Here is an 18951-nt window from a genome sequence, read left to right as displayed (position 1 = left end):
GCTTGTATGCTAGTCTAACTATGGTCAGTTGAGGAATATGACACTTTTTATATGCACATGTAACCCAAATGTCCAATATAAATTGGCTTATTTTTAAAAATAATTTTAAAAGTTGGGAAACGCTTTATTATTTGGCATGCTTAAATATTAAGTATTCTTCATCAGCATTTAATAAATGTATAGGCAGATATAGGTAATTTCTGTGTATTGAGATAATGTCGAAATCATGAATATTTCAAAATAAACTGGGGAGTTATAAAAATACAACTAGAGATATAAATCTGGTGTCTGCCTGTTTTTTTTATTGACAAGGAAGCATTTGAACACATCGTTTTGTCCCTTTTACATGATCTATGATGTTATGTGTGCATGTTTTATCTTCAGGATGAGAAAGTAAAATGATGAAAATAAGCACATTGCTGCCGCATATCACCATGTCTAGTTTCTGAAAGAAGTTTGAGGTCCTACAGCTGGAAATGTCCTTGCCTAATACCATCCTCTGGACATGTTGCCTCTACGCTGTGCCCTCCTGTGCAGTGACGCACAGCTGCCTGGCCAGGACATCTGCACTCCTGACCAGTATCGTCAGGGTCCCAGGCAGTGCCAGGGGGAGGAGACATGTTTGATCCTTGACTCACTAGTGCCTGGAGGATGAGCTGCTGCCAGATGAAAGTGAGTAGTTTCCCCACTGTATCATGTGGAAGTGCCACGCTGTCTTCATAGGAGGAAAGTTTGCAGACTCAGTGAGTCTTGCTCTTGTTGGAATTACTCAGACATACAGAAAACTTAGGGGATTAAATATTAATAGATTGGATATTTGAACATGATATCCTTAAAACATAAAAAATTGGGAAGAAAAGGTCAAGTAATGAGCTGTAATTAGAAAACAATTAAATAAGAACACTTCAAAAGTTACACCCTGTTCTCTTCATTCAGTAATTGCTTTTAATTATCTCAAAGTCAAAATTTCTTACTCTTCTATTCCTTTATGTTTGGAAATAAAATCCTATAGTTTTTCTTTAATGTTTATAAATACACATCCTCAAACAAATCCTAGGACTCTTGACTATTCTGTCCTTATGGCTCTACCCAGACAATACCATCTGCCGACAAGGGCTCGTATGAATGGAGAAACATTGCTTTGCTGAATTCCGCTTTTTAAATTGGATCCAGTTAGATCTGTTTAAAATACATCTACATGTAAAATTTTGAGACTGCTTAGAAGTCTTAAGGTTCCTCCTAGTTTTGCATTTTCATGATTACAAAATCGCTTGGGAAATAATGGATACAACCTTATTTGGAATATTTCCCAGCAAATCAGGGCCTATCTGAAGAAATTATGTCACCAATATATAGTAGCCTCTACTTTAAAAAAATGCTAATGATCCCTTAGAGAAATTCTTACGCTTCAAGTTTTCATTTGTTTATGACTTTTATATTCTGTGACCTTTTGCCAGTGTCATGGTCTCAGTAAATCTGAAGACACGAATTCCCAACAGTGAACCTGTTAGAGAGGTAGAGAGTCACTTTGAAGACTATTCATTATAACAAACACTTCATTTATTACTTGTTTATTTACAGTATTTACATATTGCACAATAGCTGGAATACTATTTTACATTTATTATACAAAGGACCAACAGAATTAGCCACAGATTTACACTCCACTGTTCCTAAAACATGACCAAAATTTTAATTTTTCATGCCATTCCAAATAATACTCTGAGAATTTAACAGTGAAAGTAATACGGAATATTAAATTATGTTATATGAAAATATACTTTAAGATTCTGCTTATGTTTCTAAAGAAACATTTTTTGTGATTTCAGCTAATCAAGAAAACGAAATATTCTCTGTGTTTTATAGCACTACACATCAAACGTGGAGCATTCCTTTTGTGGTTGTTTTTAAAATAAGAGTGACAGATATCACTGTCAATACACTGATTTATCGAATATGTATCTGCAAACAGTGTCAACAACATACAAAACTCAAAGGACTTATTGAAGAGTCTGTCTGCAAAAATAAATCTCTTGTCCATGAGGGGATGTGTATAAAGATAGTTCTGTTTCCCTGTTGGTTTCCAAGGCACTTCTCATGGCTCCTGGTGTGCTGCTCCTGTACAGTCTGCTCACTGCTGAAAACAAATACATTGCGTTTGATATGACTATCCACACTTCTTCCTGTGAATTCCAGAAGACCTGTCACTTCAGTTAGGGACACAACATGTTTATCAACATAGGCAGTCTCAGAGTGCGTCTGTATGTCTCTGTGTTACAAAAAGTGTAGTCTACTGTATTTTGAAAAATAACTTCTTTCTGCAGTTACTACATGGCTGCGATGCTAAAGCAATGAAAGTCATCACAGATACATGTGGATGCTTATTAAAGCTTGAAGAAGAGTGCTTAGTCTTATATGTGCTATCAGAATCCTCAGTAGTCCAGGCCACAGGGATTTACCTGGCAGTTCTGCAACCTCAGTGTTCACAGAGTTGGTAAAGCTAATAATCAAGATTAGACAGTTGTTTCTAGCATTCTTTGTTGGAATATCTAAACCACTGGTATTCTGTTTATTTTTAAAAGAATGATAAACTTGGAGGTTACTAAGATGAGGCTGCATTTGGGAGAGTGCACTGGGCACTCACTACTCAGAACTCCTTTTCTTTGACAATATTCCAGAGCTCAGGCTTCTGATTGACTGACCTGGAAGTCCAACAATGAAGTGCGTCTGTGACTGTTAGGGAGGGTAGGTGGGGACATTGTTCTCTTTGGCTGAAGAGGTCTATTAATGAGCTTCAGAATGTGGCAAATGGATTTGCTCTGAGATGAGGGCAGAGCCCTTCCTGCTAAACACCTGCTTTTCTCAGGCTCTGGGCCTTTACAAAGACAAGGTCATGGTTTGCAGTCTTGCCCTGCCGTCCTTGTGTGTCAGGACAGAAGTGCGTGTGGCAGGTTGTTAACCAGCAGAACCGGGACTGCAGGGCCTTCCTGATGCCACACCGTCGCACAAGTGTGGGCACCCTGGGATGCCTGGCCTGCCCTCTGGTGTCTCACTGAGGTCTGCAAAGCACAGAGAAACCCTGGACTGTATCTACACTGTGGTGACCAGCTAGGTAACAATTTGCTGTTGTCGTTTAAAACTTTTGGACTTTGAAGAAAGTATCTTTAAAAAAAAAAATGGAAGTTATGAAATTATAGTTAAGAGGGTATCAATGTTTTAAACTATACCTATGTCTTGGCCAAAATGAACCCAGTTACAGCTGCGACACCTGTGGCTGTCAAGCAGGTGGCCTTTTGGGAACAGAAGCTTGCGAGCCTGGGCCTTGCCCTGTTACCTTTACCTGCATCTCATCGTCAGTCAGGCTCTGATGTGATTGTCCGGTGATGGGGAGAGTGATGTAAAGGGTGTTGGAGACTATCAAGGGGATTCTGCCACAGCTTTTCTGCGGGGCATCACTGTGGCATTTGCAAAGCATGAAGTGCCATGCAGAGACCCATCCAGGAGCCTGAGTCCCACTGAAATGACCATGTCCTTCAGTGTAACTGCAGCTGCCTCCAGCAGCAGCCAGCAGAGGGGAGGCAGGGGTTGGCTAATGGACATGTAGACAGAGTAGCTCTTCGAGTGGCTAAAACAGTGGGGAACTGGCTCTCCTCACTTGTAAGTAAGTGGAAAATTTCCGAGGATGTCCCTGGCTCATCTCTGGGAACAATGGGATTTAATTATAAAGAAATACCTAAAAAAAAAAAACATCTCCCCTGGCATATCACCTTGGGTGACAGGAATATACATCTGTTCACTGATTTAAAGAGAAGAAAGTCCGTGTGACATACAGGCAGTGGATGAGCGGCTCGAGAGAACTGGAAAGAGCAGGGACCTGGGGGGACATTACTACACAGCACTTCCCAGCTTTGCCTGGCATTGAAACCTTCACTGTCTCCAAAGAAAAAGTGCAGTGAAACTGCAAAACGCAGTCTCAACCCGCCATTACCCACCGGCCTGCCTCCCCCAGTGCCATTCCTCTCATTAGCAGCAGTTTCTTCTACTGGGAAAGATGCTTCCTGCTGGTGTTGGGGTCATGCAGGCAACCCCTTCTGCTGCTGCTACCTAAATATTCATAAGCACTGCTTCTCCACAGAGAGCACATCTGTATAGGAAAGACCACTACCTACCCTCATCCATTTTACATGAGACAAACTAGAGTAACCACTAGAAAAATAACTCCCTTTTCATGAATGTGCTCTGAACAGCTGTCAATGGGCAGGAAGCCTGTCTGTCTTGTGCTGGTGTAGCCAGCATCGGGCAGTGCCCACACATACAAGACGTAGTAAGTATAAAATGAGTGAAATTACAGTGGCATCCTGCTGTCTAACATGACTGAATTCTGTGGCATTTGTGTCAGGAAAATAAAACCTTACCCTTCAAAACATCCGCTGATGGTTGCTGTTACATGTTGCATATCAGCCCTCGAGGGGCCAAGGTACAAAGTTCAGTTCATAAATGTGGTATGCATTTACGTTTTTACTATTAGAGGCTATGAAAAAAAAAACCATTGATAGAAACATTTAAAGAGGATAGTTGTTCTTTATGAGCTTACTGTCATGATAGACTACAACTCAAACATTTACCAGATGTGATCATTTGAATTTACATGGACAATGTTGGTCATCTACTTAACTTGTGAGTGTTAGTGAATGAATGAATGCCTCAAAGTAAACAGGGACAATTTTAGTCTGTTCCTGGCTTATGCACTGTCATATGCTGAAACTGGCGGATTTGCTGTGTTTCAGAGCAGGACCCACTCAGTGCCCACGTGCCGTGCGGTGAGCAGTGAACAGCAGCTGCCTGGGCAGTGTCGACAGGTCAGTAGGGCAGCTTTCAGCACTGAGATAAGAGTGTTGGACCTTCTCTACTTAGAATACGGCTACCTCAGCCAAAGAATGAGTGTTCCTAAACTCCTGTGAAGTTTTCATGTCCCAAGCGGGATTCCCGTCTTTGGTATGTGCTCCAGTGCACTTCTGTCCAAGCTTACCTTATCCTCCATGCACACTGGACTGACAGCCAGCCGGGTAAGAAGCCTGGCGCATCTTTTATAGTCTATGGTGAAAATAAATCACAGACCCTTGTCAGTTACTTAAATAAATCACTTTTTTTTTTGCAAGTATATCAGCTACTAAAGCCGTTTATTTCTTTAAATATCTGAATTCCCTGGAAGCAATACGGAGTCTAATCTGCAGGCATGGGTTCTAAGTTGTTGACTTAATAATTTATGGTACTTCAAGGGCTTAAGCTTCAATGGCAGAAGTGGGATGATGTAAGTGGGGCTGCGGAGGGAGGAGGGACAGACACGAAGACTGCATGGCTGAGCTGGCTGCCCATTGCTTCTCTCAGAAATAGCTTCCTACGTGACAATCCTTCCATACCCTTGTGCTACTTTTGGGTCATGTGCAGGCTGAATCCCAACTTGAGTTGACCATGGGACAAAGCCTTCTGCCTGTAAATTCTAAAGAAAGTGGGTCAAAAGTCAGCAGAGCAGAGGCCTGGAGTGGATGGCGAGCAGAAGCAATGTGCCCATTTCTAACCGGAGACTAATACTCCTTGGTATCGTACACAGTCTCCCATTCCACTATTCTGGCCATGCTGCCTGTAGAAATTGAGAAGGTATAGTGGTCATGGCCATAAGGGAAAATATGTCCTCAGGGTGAAGATCTATGGAAAGCTGAAATCGTTTGTAAATTATTACAGTTTATTTCTCAAGAATAGAAAAATCTTATTAAAAGGAAGAATTTATACCCAACTGAAAATCTGAGTTGAACGGGTAGATTGACAATGATAAATGTATACAATATGTTAGATAAGTAGCCAGCTCTACTTTCAAAAATATGCCTCCTAAATACTTATGGCACATATTGTTAGGGATTTTTCAAACAGAAAATGTTTTTCAAAGGGAAAAAGGATGCCCAAACAGTGGCCCTGGGTCATCTGAACGCCTGGCTTTCTCTTTCACAAGCAGCATCATGCCTTTTAGAATGTAGTTTTCCTAAACAGATTCCACATCATGAATGCAGTGGATTGTGTGATTTCAATGGCTGATCTAATCAATGAATTGTAAAGACTTCCACTTGTGTCATGTCCAGGCTCCCGGCTGACCACATCCTGCTTAACCCAGGTGTTTTCAGCAATGTCTTGCAAACCTTCATGTGCAGACCAATTATCTGGGGATCTTACTAAAATGCAGATTTTGTTCAACAAGTCTAGATGGGACTTACTTCTGCATTCCCAGCAAGCTCCCCATAGGACCACACTTTGAGAAGGCACTAAGTTCCTTCAGGTCTGATATTCCAGGATCCCAAGGACTTTCTTTTATATGGCCTAACGCAGTAAAGAAGTGGTCCAACTTCAGCTCTCCAGTTCTTTATGGGCTAAGAAGAGGCAGAAAGCAACAAAGTAGCCTCCCATCTCAAGGCACAGATCTCTCCGCCTTCTCCCTCTCCATGGCCCAGGCTGAGCTGTGATCAGGAGCTTAGTATCACAAAGCCGAGTTGCTATGAGCAAAAGGAGGTATCGAATGGGGGCGCAGCTTGATGCCCTGGAAAAAGGCCTGCAGAGTCAACCATGAGATCTGTGCCTTAGCTTTGCTGATATCTGACAGCACAAAAGCAATTCCTCATCCATAAATGAAGAGATGAGACTGAATGACTCAGAGGTCACTTCCAAATTTGGAATCTGTGATCCTATTACTGTAAGGAAATATGTAATATAAAATATATGCACATCAAAACAATACAAACGATAAAATTTTCTGGCCCCAAGAGCCACATTAATGATTCCCAAACAGGTGATTACATTCCAAAAGAAGAAAACAGAGTACTAGTGTGCCAGGTCCACATGGAAGGGTGCGGCCCAGCACCAAGAATATGAAAACGAAACTCTTCAGGAAGTGTGTGCTGCTGGCCTTGGCGTGAGGATGGTGTCGCTAAAGCCATGGTCAGAGGGGCCGAGGCTGCATTCCATGTGTCTTCGTGCTGTTGGTGCAAATGCCAAGCATGCATGTGCCTCAGCCTTGTCCAAAACGTGCTGGTGATACTACTTCAGTGGGCTGAGGCTCACTGGCATGCACCTGGCACACAGAAGAAGCCCTATACATGATGGTTATTATTATTCGAAGTAATTTTGCTGCCTAAACAAAGAAAAGCACTTATACTTTGTGTACATTGGCTTTTTGTTTGTTTGTTTTTGGAGGGGGAAGGCAGGACAGCAAGTCTGGTCTGCTGCCTGGTCCGGCTGGAGAGCCCTGATGACAGCAGTTAGCAGGATGCCTAGTGTCTCTGCGTGACTTTTCTGTAATCCTTAAATGAAATGAAAGTTGGAGTCTGAATTTAAAAAAAATGGGTTAGGGCCCTATCACTGTAGCTAATAAAGCTTCAGTGAAGAGAACAAGGAGCTGCTTTTGGAGAAATAAAATGTTTTGTTATGAATAAATAGCCAGAAGCAGGTTAGGAAGACTGAAAAGAAACAGGAGAGAAAGCTACTGCTGAGAGCTAGGTTGATAAGGGCAACTCTGCATTTCTGAAGGAGTGATGGAGCCAGCCAGAGAAACAGTTTTGAAATCACAATGAAATTCTTGGGTGATGAGGTTATAATTACTGATGGGAAGAAAAAGTCTGCTCAGAGCAGTGGAGATGATCCAGGTCAATCTTATTCTTGGAGTCATTTTAGCAACTCATTCTTAACATCTGTTTGACTGCCATAGTAGAGTACGCACAAACATGGGCATTGGAGGAGAATTAACAACAGAAGGAGAATCGGAGTTCAGCCCATCCCAAGAGCCTATTATTCCAGTGACTGTAAATAATTTCCAGTTTGGCGTTAGCTGATGCAGAAGTTAGTTATCTTCTGCAATGGTCTGGCCATCTTGGCCCCTAACTCCATAGTGAGGAAGGAATAGGCAAATTTGAGCTAAGAAGGCAGGGGCCTATATGAGGAAATGGAAAGAGGTGGGAACCGCTGCCTGCACTGCGCTTGCATTTTATAAAAATTCAATGCTGTTACTTACATGCAGGAATGGTGCAGTCTCTGGTGTTGTGATAAAGTCTATGGAAGTGTTTGCTGCACTTTGGACTAAAATAAAGAGGGCCTGGAACATGGAAGAAGAAACAGATCATGAAGACTCACAGGTACAAAGGAACTCTGGGAGAGGTGAGGAACGAGGAGGAAACTTACCTGTAAGGTGTTTTAGAAACTTGTCCTTCATCCTCAGATCTCGAGGAACAATTTCTGTTTCAGGGAAAAGAAAGTAGTATATTACCTGAAGGAAGCATTTTTTAAAAATGTGATCTTAAGTGAATGTTGAAGAAAATTGGAAACTCCACATTAGCCAAGTTGCTTTACACAAAATAAAAAAGGCTGGGGCCCTGGATTGCAACACACGACAGTGAAGAAGACTCAGTCAGTATCAGGGACATTTACTTTCCTTGAAATAACAGTAACTACTCCTGAAACTCCAGGATTATGTCTGCTCTCTACCCCATGGGATGCAGACAGAGACCACGAAGTTATAGAGGTAAGAAAACGTTTTTTTTTTCTTTTAAACATTTAACTTCCAGTGAATAAGTCACTTTTAGGCACTTTAATTTTGAGGACCTTGGGAATCAAATCCCACAACATTTCAGAGTTTTTAGAGAACACTTGACCCATCAAAAAAAAAAAAAAGGGTTATAGAATATTAATTTTTCTAGATAAATATTTAGAATAAGGATTAAAAGACCACGTTTCAGTGAGGTGTAAATTAGTGGGAATATGCATTAACCTGGTTTGTAGGGTAAGAATCCTAGGGAAAGACTCAGTCAGGCAAACTTCCACCACCAGGGTTCTCCGCAGACAATGGGTGGGGAGAACCCTGCGGGTGTTCTTGAGTTCAGCTTTGTTTTTGCGTGTTTACAGCCCTCTCCATCTTCACTCCCCCGTTCAGGGCTCCTGGCTGAGCCCCGACTGTGTGAAGTCAGGCCCTCTGAAGAGGAGCATTGGCATCCCTTGCAGGGCATCCCCTAGTGAGAGTCTTCATTCACTCCTAACTTGACGCGGCCGGGGTAAAGCTGACCTTATCATATTTGACCTGATTGTGTCACAAAAGCATTAGAAGCTTTCATGCTTTCCTGGGAAATTCCCCGTGGGCCGCCACTCTGGGCAGGGCCACGAAGGAGCCTGGATGCTTCCTTCTCAGTTGGGAACGCTTTGCTGGAAATGCTTCCATTTCCAAAGTGACGGGTGACAGTTCCGTGCGGAAAGCACCAACCCGCACAGCAGCTCACGCGCGCCAGGAGGAGACCGGGCGCTTCTCTGCCAGGCCTCATGCGCGGACCTATTGCTATTTTCTTTTTCTTAAAAAAAAAAAAAAAAAAAAAGGAATTCTGCTGTTCAATGGTCAAAATTGATGTCTCTTTTTGAAACGTGTTTCTCAAAGACAATTCTATTTCCCAGCAGCCCCGGCCCTCGGGCGCGCTCGGCCCCACTCACCCACTCGCTGCTCCGGCGAAGGCCCCAGCCCCGCCGCCTCCGCGCGGCCCAGGGCGCAGTCCCGCCCGAGGAGCTGCAGGCCCTTGTGCTCCGCCGAGTGGTGCTTCCGCAGCTCCTGGACGAGCTCCACCACCAGCCGCAGCAGCGCCTGCCCGTCCGCCGGCTCCCGGGGCTCCGCGCCCCCCCGGCCGCGCCCCGCCGCCCCCAGCACCAGCAGCAGCCCCAAAAGGAGGGGGCGCCCGGGTCCGCGCATCGTGCGCTCGGGGCCGCGGGGCTGGGAGACTCCGACACGCGCCGGGAGCTGGGCTCGCTGCGGGAGAAGGGGCGCGGGGGGCCGGAGAGAAAGTCAGCGGGGGAGGGGGACGGAGTGCGGGGCGGCGGCGGGAGGGGAGGCGGGAGGATCCGCTGGCGCTGGACCCGGTCCCGCAGCTTCGCGGACCCCGAGGAACGAGCCGGCAGGTGAGGGGGCCACGGTCTCCTCGACGATCCCGCCCGAGGTCCCGCCCACGGGGAGCGACCGCCGCTGGTGCCGAAAGGAGCCCCCGGAACCCGCCCGCCCGGCCCCTCCTAACTTTCGCCCGAAAGGCCGCGTCCGCCGAGCGCGCTGCGCCTGGCGCGGGCACAACTTTCTTTCCCCTTCGGAAGCCCCGGGTGCCAGGCAGCTCCCCGGCCGCGGGCGGACCTCGGAGGGGCCGCGCCCCCGCGCCCACCTCTTTCCAAGAACGCGGCGCCGCGCGCCGGGCCCGGCGGCAGCGCTCAAGTTTCCAGCGTTGCCTTTGTGCGGTGGTCGCCGGCGGGCGCCGAGTCCCCGAAGCCCACGGAGGACGCCGGGTGCGGACCCTCGCGCTGGCCCCGGCCGCGCCACGTGCTGGAAGCCCCTCGCCTCCGGGCCGCTGCGCCCGCCCGCACCTGCCCCGCGCCCCCGGGGAGCCACCTGCGCGTCGGGGTCGGGCCGGTTACCTGGAGCCTCTGGAGCCACCGGAGTCGCCGCCGTCTGTGCGCACGTCTGTCCCCGCGCCCCGAGTTGCGCCACTACTCCATGCCCGGCGGGCGGAGCGCACGGGACGCGGGGACTCGGCCGCTCCGAGCGCTGGACCCGCGGCCGCCCTGGGGTGCGCCGGCTCCGACTCCCGCCTCGGACCTCGGGGCCCTTCTTATCCCCGCGCCCGCCGACGTCAGGCGGGTCCCCGAGGGCTCCGAGCGGGGCTTTAATTAGAAGCCGCTGAAGTGTTCGTACCCCCATGCGGATCTTCGTCAGTACCCCCGCCTCACCTCGCTCTCGCCTCCCCCCCGTCTCCCGCCCCCCTCCCAATCCGCCCCCGCCCCCGCCCGGTCCCCCCACCCGCATCTCCACCGCGTCTCCCCCTCGCCCGCGCCCCGTCTCCCGCGCCCCTTTCCTCCCCACCTTCCCCGTCTCCCGTCTCCTCTCTGCCCCACCTTCCCCCACTCCCCGTCTCCTCCTCTTCCCCCCTTTCTCCTCCCCCCGCCCCTCCCCCAGCCTGTTTCCCTCCGTTCCTGTCACTTGTGACAGGATGAGAAGAAACGCCTTTACCAGGAACTCGGTTCTGTTTTTGTCTAAATGTAGATCTTGGGCTATTAAAAAGGGAGCTGCCCGATTGCTTCGACATTTAATAAGTCAATTAGAGTCCATCCGTTTTGGAGGGATCCGCTTTCGGGACCCCGAGGGGTCTGCCCCGCCCGAGCCCAGTCCCCAGGTTCGGGTCCCCAAGCCCCGGTCCCCGAAGCGGGGTGGCCAGGAGGCAGGAGCTTGGCGAGCGGGGCGGGCTTGCACCGCCTCCCCAGACCCCCCGCGACAGGACTAGTGAAGGTCCCTCCCCCGCAGGGCCCGCGCCGCCTGCGCGATCCTCTGCGCTGGACCCTCGGCCGGCGGGTACCTCGCGCCCCGGCAGGGAAAGCCCGCAGGAGGGCACTTGCCTCCCGGGCTCGTCTTTAAGAAAGTTTGGCTCTTTGGCTGAAGCCCGGCACATCTGTGAAAGTTCAGCAATTTGCCTCTTTTGTTTTATTCTTGTAAAATGTATTATCCATCAGTTGCGCACTTTCCCATTCAATTGGTGCTTTCTGGGCAAGAGCTGGACGTCTTCCAAGTCCGCGATCTGGTTGGGAAAGGTGTTCTGAGTACAATCAGAGAGGCGGAGTGGGCGAGAATTAAAGGCCTGCACCAGAATCGCGGCAGTCGCAGGACCGCGGCGGGAAGATGCTGGCCCAGGCGCACGTGCGCGCGGGCGGTGCGGGCTGGAGGCTGCGCGCCCCGGTCCCCTGAGCTCTCCGCGAGGCCCCGTCTACGCCCGAGTCCGCGTCCTTTCTCTCTTCCTGCACCGGGTCTGTTTCCTTAGGAGGAGAAAGTGTCCGGCAGAACTGGGCAATCGGAGGCAGCGTGGAGAGGGAAGATGTGAAATGTGCCTGTTCAGGACCCCGCCCCACGCCCTTGGGATGTGCGTTCTCTCCGCTCTCTTTAAAAACAGATGGTTTGATTTCACAGCGAGGCTTTTCTTCTTTTTCTTTTTGCAAGCAACATGACTGAAATGTGAACATTTCTGCTAAAATACACTCAGAAAAAAAGTAAAATTTTATGTCAAACAGACCTTAGGCACTTGAAAGGAGGCATTTTTCCTTTCTCCCTTTCCCTTTAGACACTTGAGTTCCTCTGGCGAGAGCGACGCCTGGCGATGGAACCGGCCCTTCCCGGCCCTGCTCCCTGTCCTGCTCGCAGGGCCCACCTCGCAGCTGGTGGACACCGCAGTTCCCAGAAAAATAGAACCATGAGAAGATTTTACTGTTGTAAAATAGCTTGGTGTAAGACAGTTTTTCAAAAAATCTTTGTATGGTAAAAAGAAGAAAACACATTTTCACTTATTATTTTAAATTTACGTACGTAGACTCTATTAGAATAGTATTTTATACAATCAAAAGCTAAATTTCTTCTATAAAATACCAGTAGGATCTATTCCCCCCCCCCCAACACACACACAAATTCTACCTACCGAGGAAGCCTTGCTAGTAATTAATATTATCTCTTTTCTTTTGCAGTTTTTATTGGGACAAATGGATTCCTTGAATGAGCCCTTTCTACCATCCAAGTGTGGGCCAAGACTTTTGCCCAGCTCAGCAGAGGTTTGGTGGATAATCAACAGCAGCAGAGCTGATGCTTGGTTGGTCTTTGGATTAAGGAGATCTTACAATTAAGAGTCAGGCAATTTATGTGTTCATTTGTTTTTACAAAGTTCCGTGCTAAAATTATCTAGGTGCTGCTCATTTTATATTACAGAAACAAATTTTACAGATTTTAACAAACTTAGAGTGTACCACTGATTTGTTCATCTTTATTGAACTTTTAAGTTAATGGTATTGTCAAGATGAACCCCTTGGAGTTCTCCAGTCACCAGAAATACATGTGCAGTCATCCCTTGGTATAGCGTGAGACTGGTTCCAGCAGATACCGAAATCCAGGCACATTCACGTCCCACAATGGGGCCTGTGGAACACGCAAATACGGAAAGTTGCCCTCCCTCTGCGTGCGTTTCGCATCCTCCAGCTGCTGTGTTTTCGACCCACGTTTGAAAAAAAAATCTGTAAGTGGACCCCTTCAAACCCGTGTTGTTCAAGAATCAACTGTGTTGTGTCAGTACAGTCTGATCTGCTAAATCCATTGGCTATGCCGGTTAGTGCAAAGTAAAGCACCCCAGTGCAGATGAACATATGAAGCTGTATTTAACAAATCGCTTAGTCTCTCCTCTACTTTTTGTGTAAAATGAGGTGATTGGGCTAGTTGGTCTCCAAACTCTAAAATTACATAATACTAAGATTATTACCAAAACAAGTCTTAAAACAAGATGCCGTGTTCCCTACAAAAAGCTGAAGATAATTCACTTGAGATCATCACTATGGGTTTCACCATCTATTTGCAGACAAGAAGAGGTGATATATTTATATAAAATCATTTAATTCCTTCCTTTAGAACGTGAACAACATTCTACTGTCAAGGGTCCAGGAAGCCAAAAAGAAAAGAGGCAAAATTAGCAACAAACTATATTCTAGGATTACTGGAAAAAAATTTTTTTCTAGATTTGATTTAGTTGGTTATCTTTTTGAGAAAACTGTGTTGGATCATAGGAAGAAAACCGAGCAGAGAAAAAAAAAACAAACCTGTATTTAATCTACTCTAAGAGTACTACGTATAGGTCATGAGATGGGTGAGTTATTTTTTTCAATTCATAAACAGGTTAAAGTTCTGATGTTTTGTTTTGTTTTGTTTTGTTTGCGACTGAGTCTCGCTGTCTCCCAGGCTGGAGTGCAGTGGCGCCATCTTGGCTCACTGCAAGCTCCGCCTCCCGGGTTCACAACATTCTCCTGCCTCAGCCTCGGGAGTAGCTGGGACTACAGGTGCCCGCCACCACGCCGGGCTAATATTTTTGTATTTTTAGTTGAGACGAGGTCTCACCGTGTTAGCCAGGATGGTCTCAATCTCCTGACCTCATGATCCGCCTGCCTCAGCCTCCCAAAAAGTTCTGATGTTTTGACTGCAGTCATTTTTTTCTTCATCCAGAGGGTATGTATTTAATTTTAGATGAATATTAGCTGCCTTCAAAGACTTCTAAAATACGTATGTATTAACCACATGCTTTAAAATGAATTGTTATATTTTTCAATCATTATGTCAATCATTTAACAATCTAATGAAGTTCGTATTGTAGAATAAAATAATCACCTTTCATAAAGGATAGCATCATGTACTATAAGCAAATATTGCTTACTCTTTAATATTTACCAATTCTGTTTTTTTTTCAAGCTATCAAAATGCTATTAGTATGCTAGGCACGTACTAAACAGTGTTTAAAGCATTTAGGAAGACAAGCTTTCTAACAGGATTAATTTTCCTAGTATAAATGTAATAAATATAGACTCTTATAAGTGAAAATGTATGCATGATATCTGCTGCTTATTCTAGATCAATGAAGTACAGCATTCTATGTAACGCTTCTCTCCTTCTAGGGAGGAAGAAGATCATTCCAAAAACATGGTCATCTACCGCCGTCCCATTCTTCGACACCGCTTTTGCATTTACAAATGCACGCTGCTATGCAGAAATCAGGTGAAAGTTTTATTTAAAGGGTTGGGTTAAGATAGCATGGCTGATTTGCTTTTTTAAAAAATTTATTGTTCCATGGCCAAGATAAAGAGGACTTTTCATGGGGAAAGGCTTAAAGGTAGTATGGACTTTACCTTGTTCCTTCAAACTGAATTTTAGTTATAAAATCTAAAAACACTGTGATGCTTACTTGCCATTTGGAGGCACCAATCTGACATCTTTGATGGAAGCAGTAAGAATAAATTTGAAAGAACACACCCATCATCAACATATTTTTAAAAACCCTTTTATTTGGTATAAAGGCTACATCAACAGTCAAACTCATCCATGACAATATTTCAACAAACTATATTCATAGATGCTGAGTAACAACAACGATATATCTACATTCCATCTGTTTTCTGCAGGAAAGCAAATATCCTGATCAGAAGTGACACACACAATGATCTAGGTTCATCACAGAGACATCCAAAGTGTCATAAAGGAACCACCTACCAAAGTATGTTTTTGTTTGTTTCTAGGATAAGCTAACCATGGTGATGGGGGTGCCTCCTGGATAGAAGGAACTGCATCTGCAAACTCCCAAGGAGGAGGCACCAGAACCTCTTGGATCTGCTGGGAAGACGGGCTGTAGGAAGGGGGTGGGAGGAACAGATGGAGAGTCACCTCCCCTGAACTCCACTTTCTTTCAAGAACACAGCACAGCAGAGTGCAAAGGATGTGGGCTTCAAAGTCACAGAAATGGGCTCAGGTTCTGATTCTTGCTCACATATGTGTGAACTTGGGCAAGACAACTTCTTTGAGCCCAGTTTCTTCATGTCTAAAGTGACAGGAGTATGTACAACCTCAGAGGTTTTATAAACATTACATAAGGTAAAGTATGTTAACTTTTTAGTGTAGTTTAAATGTCTTGTAACTGATCAATTATTGCTATTACTGCCTTTCAGAGTGTCTGCTGTCATAATGGTCTATTTTTTTCCTATATTTTATCCCTTACAATATGGCATGAAAGAGAGCATTATCCAATCCTGGAGAATGTCTGGGGCATCAGAATTTGGTGACTTGTTCACAGCTGCATAGAAAATCTATAGTTAGAAGTGGACTGAAATATCCTGAATTAGTAAGTTTCCATGTGACCAGCACTCAGAACAGTGGGTGAGGGCTCAGTCCAGTGCAGTCGGATTCAGACCTGTGCGTGAGGGCCCCTGCTGCTGCCTGAGGCATGGTACCTGTGCTGTTAGGATGGTATGTAAGTGTGGCTGGCTGGGATATGCTAGGGCTAGGAATTCATAGCCCTAGTTAAGAACAGTGTATGTTTTGCTCACCTGACCCTTCCCTAAAACCATGGGGACATTTCAAGACTGCTTTCTCTGATATTTTTGCCACTATTGTAATGCAGTCCATTAGGCAGAGTGCTTGAGACACTGTCTTAGTCCATGTGTGCCCCTAGAACAATATATCATACACTGGTAGCTTATAAACAACAGGAACATATTCCTCAGTTCCGGAGGCTGGAAGTCCAATATCAAGGCAGACTGGGTGTTTGGTGAGGGCCCGCCCTCCTCACCAATGGCGCTTTCTCACCGAGTCCTCACGTGGGGCCCATTCTCCTCATAGATGGCGCTTTCTCACCGAGTCCTCACGTGGGGCCCATTCTCCTCACAGATGGCGCTTTCTCACCGAGTCCTCACGTGGGGCCTGCTTTCTTCATCGATGGCGCTTTCTCACCGAGTCCTCACGTGGGGCCCATTCTCCTCATAGATGGCGCTTTCTCCCCGAGTCCTTACGTGGGGCCCATTTTCCTCATAGATGGCGCTTTCCCACCGAGTCCTCACGTGGGGCCCGCCCTCCTCATAGATGGCGCTTTCTCACCGAGTCCTCACGTGGGGCCCATTCTCCTCATAGATGGCGCTTTCTCCCTGAGTCCTTACGTGGGGCCCATTCTCCTCATAGATGGCGCTTTCTCACCGAGTCCTCACGTGGAGCCCATTCTCCTCATAGATGGCGCTTTCCCACCGAGTCCTCACGTGGAGCCCATTCTCCTCATAGATGGCGCTTTCTCCCTGAGTCCTTACGTGGGGCCCATTCTCCTCACAGATGGCGCTTTCTCACCGAGTCCTCACGTGGGGCCCATTCTCCTCATAGATGGCGCTTTCTCACCGAGTCCTCACGTGGGGCCCATTCTCCTCACAGATGGCGCTTTCTCACCGAGTCCTCACGTGGGGCCCATTCTCCTCATAGATGGCGCTTTCTCACCGAGTCCTCATGTGGAGCCCATTCTCCTCATAGATGGCACTTTCTCACCGAGTCCTCACGTGAGGCCCGCCTTCCTCACAGACGGCGCTTTCTCACCGAGTCTTCACGTGGGGCCCATTCTCCTCATAGATGGCGCTTTCTCACCGAGTCCTCACGTGGAGCCCATTCTCCTCATAGATGGCGCTTTCTCACCGAGTCCTCACGTGAGGCCCGCCTTCCTCACAGACGGCGCTTTCTCACCGAGTCTTCACGTGGGGCCCATTCTCCTCATAGATGGCGCTTTCTCACCGAGTCCTCACGTGGAGCCCATTCTCCTCATAGATGGCGCTTTCTCACCGAGTCCTCATGTAGGGCCTGCTTTCTTCATAGATGGAGCTTTCTCACCGAGTCCTCACTTGGTGGAAGGTGCAAGGGAGCTCTCTGGGTTCCCTTTTTTAAGGACACTAATCCCGTTAATCAGGCTCCACCCTCAGGACCCCATTACCTCCCAAAGGCCCCACCTCCTGACACCATCAGTCTTGGGATTAGGTTTTAGCACAAGCACTTTGGGGAGACACAGACACTGAGACCACAGCAGATAGGCAGCACCAGTATAACGCAGGCCAGTTGCTGGTCCCAGGAGAAACCGGAGGCAGAGATGCCCAACCTTTTGGCTTCTCTGGGCCACACTGGAAGAAGAAAAATTGTCTTGGGCCACATGTAAAACACACAAACACTAACAATAGCTGATAAGATTTTTTAAAAATCACCAAAGAAATACCATGTTTTAAGAAAGTTTACAAATTCCTGTTGGGTGCATTCAAAGCTGTCCTGGGCTGCATGTGACCCGCGGGCCACAGGTTGGACATGCTTGGAAATGGACATCCAACAGAAACAGTCTGCACCTCCAGGAAGGAAGGGAGAATTCGTGCTAAAAAGCTTTGATTCACTCACACGTCCCATGGCCATTGCTTGGGTCCTCAGGTGCTCAGGGGACAGAGGGAGAAATTCTGTCCACAAGAAACCGGCATTGTTTGGTGCAGTGTGTCCCATGTGTTGTGTGCTCCTGGAGACTGGGCTGAGTGTAGAGTGGGGGCCACTCCCTTGAGGCTGGTTTATGGATGAAGGGGGCAGGGAAGGCACATGTAAAGTAGCCAAGGTGCCGGGTCCCAGCATGCTTGGAATGTGTGAGGGGCCCTTCTGGAGCCGAGTGTAGGAGAGACAAGGGGAGAAGAGGCCGTTCTCAGTGCCACTTGCAGTACTCTGAACTTCGTCCTGCAGGCGGTGGGAAATGATTGACAAGCCTTGAGCAGGGGACAAACATGATCAGATCTGTGTTTTATGGAGGTGGCTATGGATGATGGACGAAAAGAGTTTGGGGCCGTGGGTAGACAGACCAGTCCTGCCTGCCTCTGCCCACCCTCCCCAGTGGGCAGACAGGCAAGCCAGGGGCTTTCTGACCTTCCCTCCTTCAGTCAGATGCTGTTGCTAAGCAGAGAGATGAGAAGTGTCCCCCACGTCCAGCACTGCACCAGGTGCCACAGGTATGACAGTCCCTCCTGCATGGTTTCCTGCTGCAGAAGGTAAACACCAGCAAACAGATAACTATATGAAACAGTAGGAAGTTATAAAAAGAGCATGGAAGAAAGAGGGAAGAAGGAGAGAGACAAATGCTGAGATAGAGATAAGATGGTGAGGGTAGAGGGGACCTGCATCTGATAAGGTGGTTGTAGAATCATCTCTGAGGACATGGTATTTGAATCGAAACCTCAGCATGGATGCAGCCAAATTTGTAGTTGATGCAGGCGAAAAAAGGAGGAGGCTCAGAACTGGGGCATGGAGATGAGGATGGAGAGTAGAGAAAGTGTTGGCTTCCTATGAGAATCATCTTTTATAGAAATCACCTGTTTCATCCTGACATTGGCATTCCCAGTATGAACATTTCTGTAAGAGCATTTAAAAGTACTGTTGAAAACATAGCCTTGAGCTTGGGACCATGTGCAGCCTCCAAAAGTTAATTCTTCCCTCCATTCAGCAAAAACTGACCACGTGCCAGCCACATCCTGAGCATAGTTTTAGGCAGAGCAGGCACTGTG

At 47.0% G+C, this 18951-nt stretch overlaps 1 protein-coding gene and 1 long non-coding RNA gene across 4 annotated transcripts; one reads left to right on the top strand and one right to left on the bottom strand.

Annotated features, from left to right (window-relative positions):
- Positions 1-1555: 1555 nt before the first annotated feature.
- Positions 1556-9766, bottom strand: ALKAL2 (ALK and LTK ligand 2). 3 transcript variants are annotated; one of them, XM_050753226.1, is made up of 5 exons: positions 9514-9766; positions 8221-8274; positions 8054-8134; positions 5030-5094; positions 1556-2137 (listed from the first exon to the last, which is right to left on the bottom strand). In XM_050753226.1, the coding sequence occupies exons 1-5, from the start codon at positions 9764-9766 to the stop codon at positions 2132-2134; spliced, it is 459 nt and encodes a 152-aa protein (XP_050609183.1). In that variant the 3' UTR covers positions 1556-2131. The 3 variants fall into 3 exon arrangements, with proteins under 3 accessions (XP_050609183.1, XP_050609184.1, XP_050609182.1); XM_050753227.1 differs by having other exon boundaries at positions 1556-2134; XM_050753225.1 differs by lacking the exon at positions 1556-2137 and having other exon boundaries at positions 3210-5094.
- A 2930-nt stretch (positions 9767-12696) lies between these two features.
- On the top strand, positions 12697-16537 carry LOC126933470 (uncharacterized). Its single transcript, XR_007718611.1, has 3 exons — positions 12697-14080; positions 14524-14623; positions 15142-16537. It is a non-coding gene; the product is annotated as an uncharacterized LOC126933470 (long non-coding RNA).
- The last annotated feature ends 2414 nt before the right edge of the window (positions 16538-18951 follow it).

This window comes from Macaca thibetana, chromosome 13 (assembly GCF_024542745.1).
Source record: "Macaca thibetana thibetana isolate TM-01 chromosome 13, ASM2454274v1, whole genome shotgun sequence".
In the NCBI taxonomy this organism is placed as follows: Eukaryota; Metazoa; Chordata; class Mammalia; order Primates; family Cercopithecidae; genus Macaca; species Macaca thibetana.
Note: the sequence above shows the minus strand (reverse complement) of the source record. Positions and strands in the feature narration are given on the sequence as shown.

Excerpts from the sequence above, each read along its gene's own strand:
- ALKAL2 (XM_050753225.1), bottom strand. The coding sequence starts at position 9,766 with ATGCGCGGACCCGGGCGCCCCCTCCTTTTGGGGCTGCTGCTGGTGCTG. Across the intron at positions 8,275-9,513 it reads TTCGCCGGAGCAGCGAGTGG|AAATTGTTCCTCGAGATCTG; the intron begins GTGAGTGGGGCC and ends TCCCTGAAACAG. Across the intron at positions 5,095-8,053 it reads AGACTGCACCATTCCTGCAT|ACTATAAAAGATGCGCCAGG; the intron begins GTAAGTAACAGC and ends TTTTCACCATAG.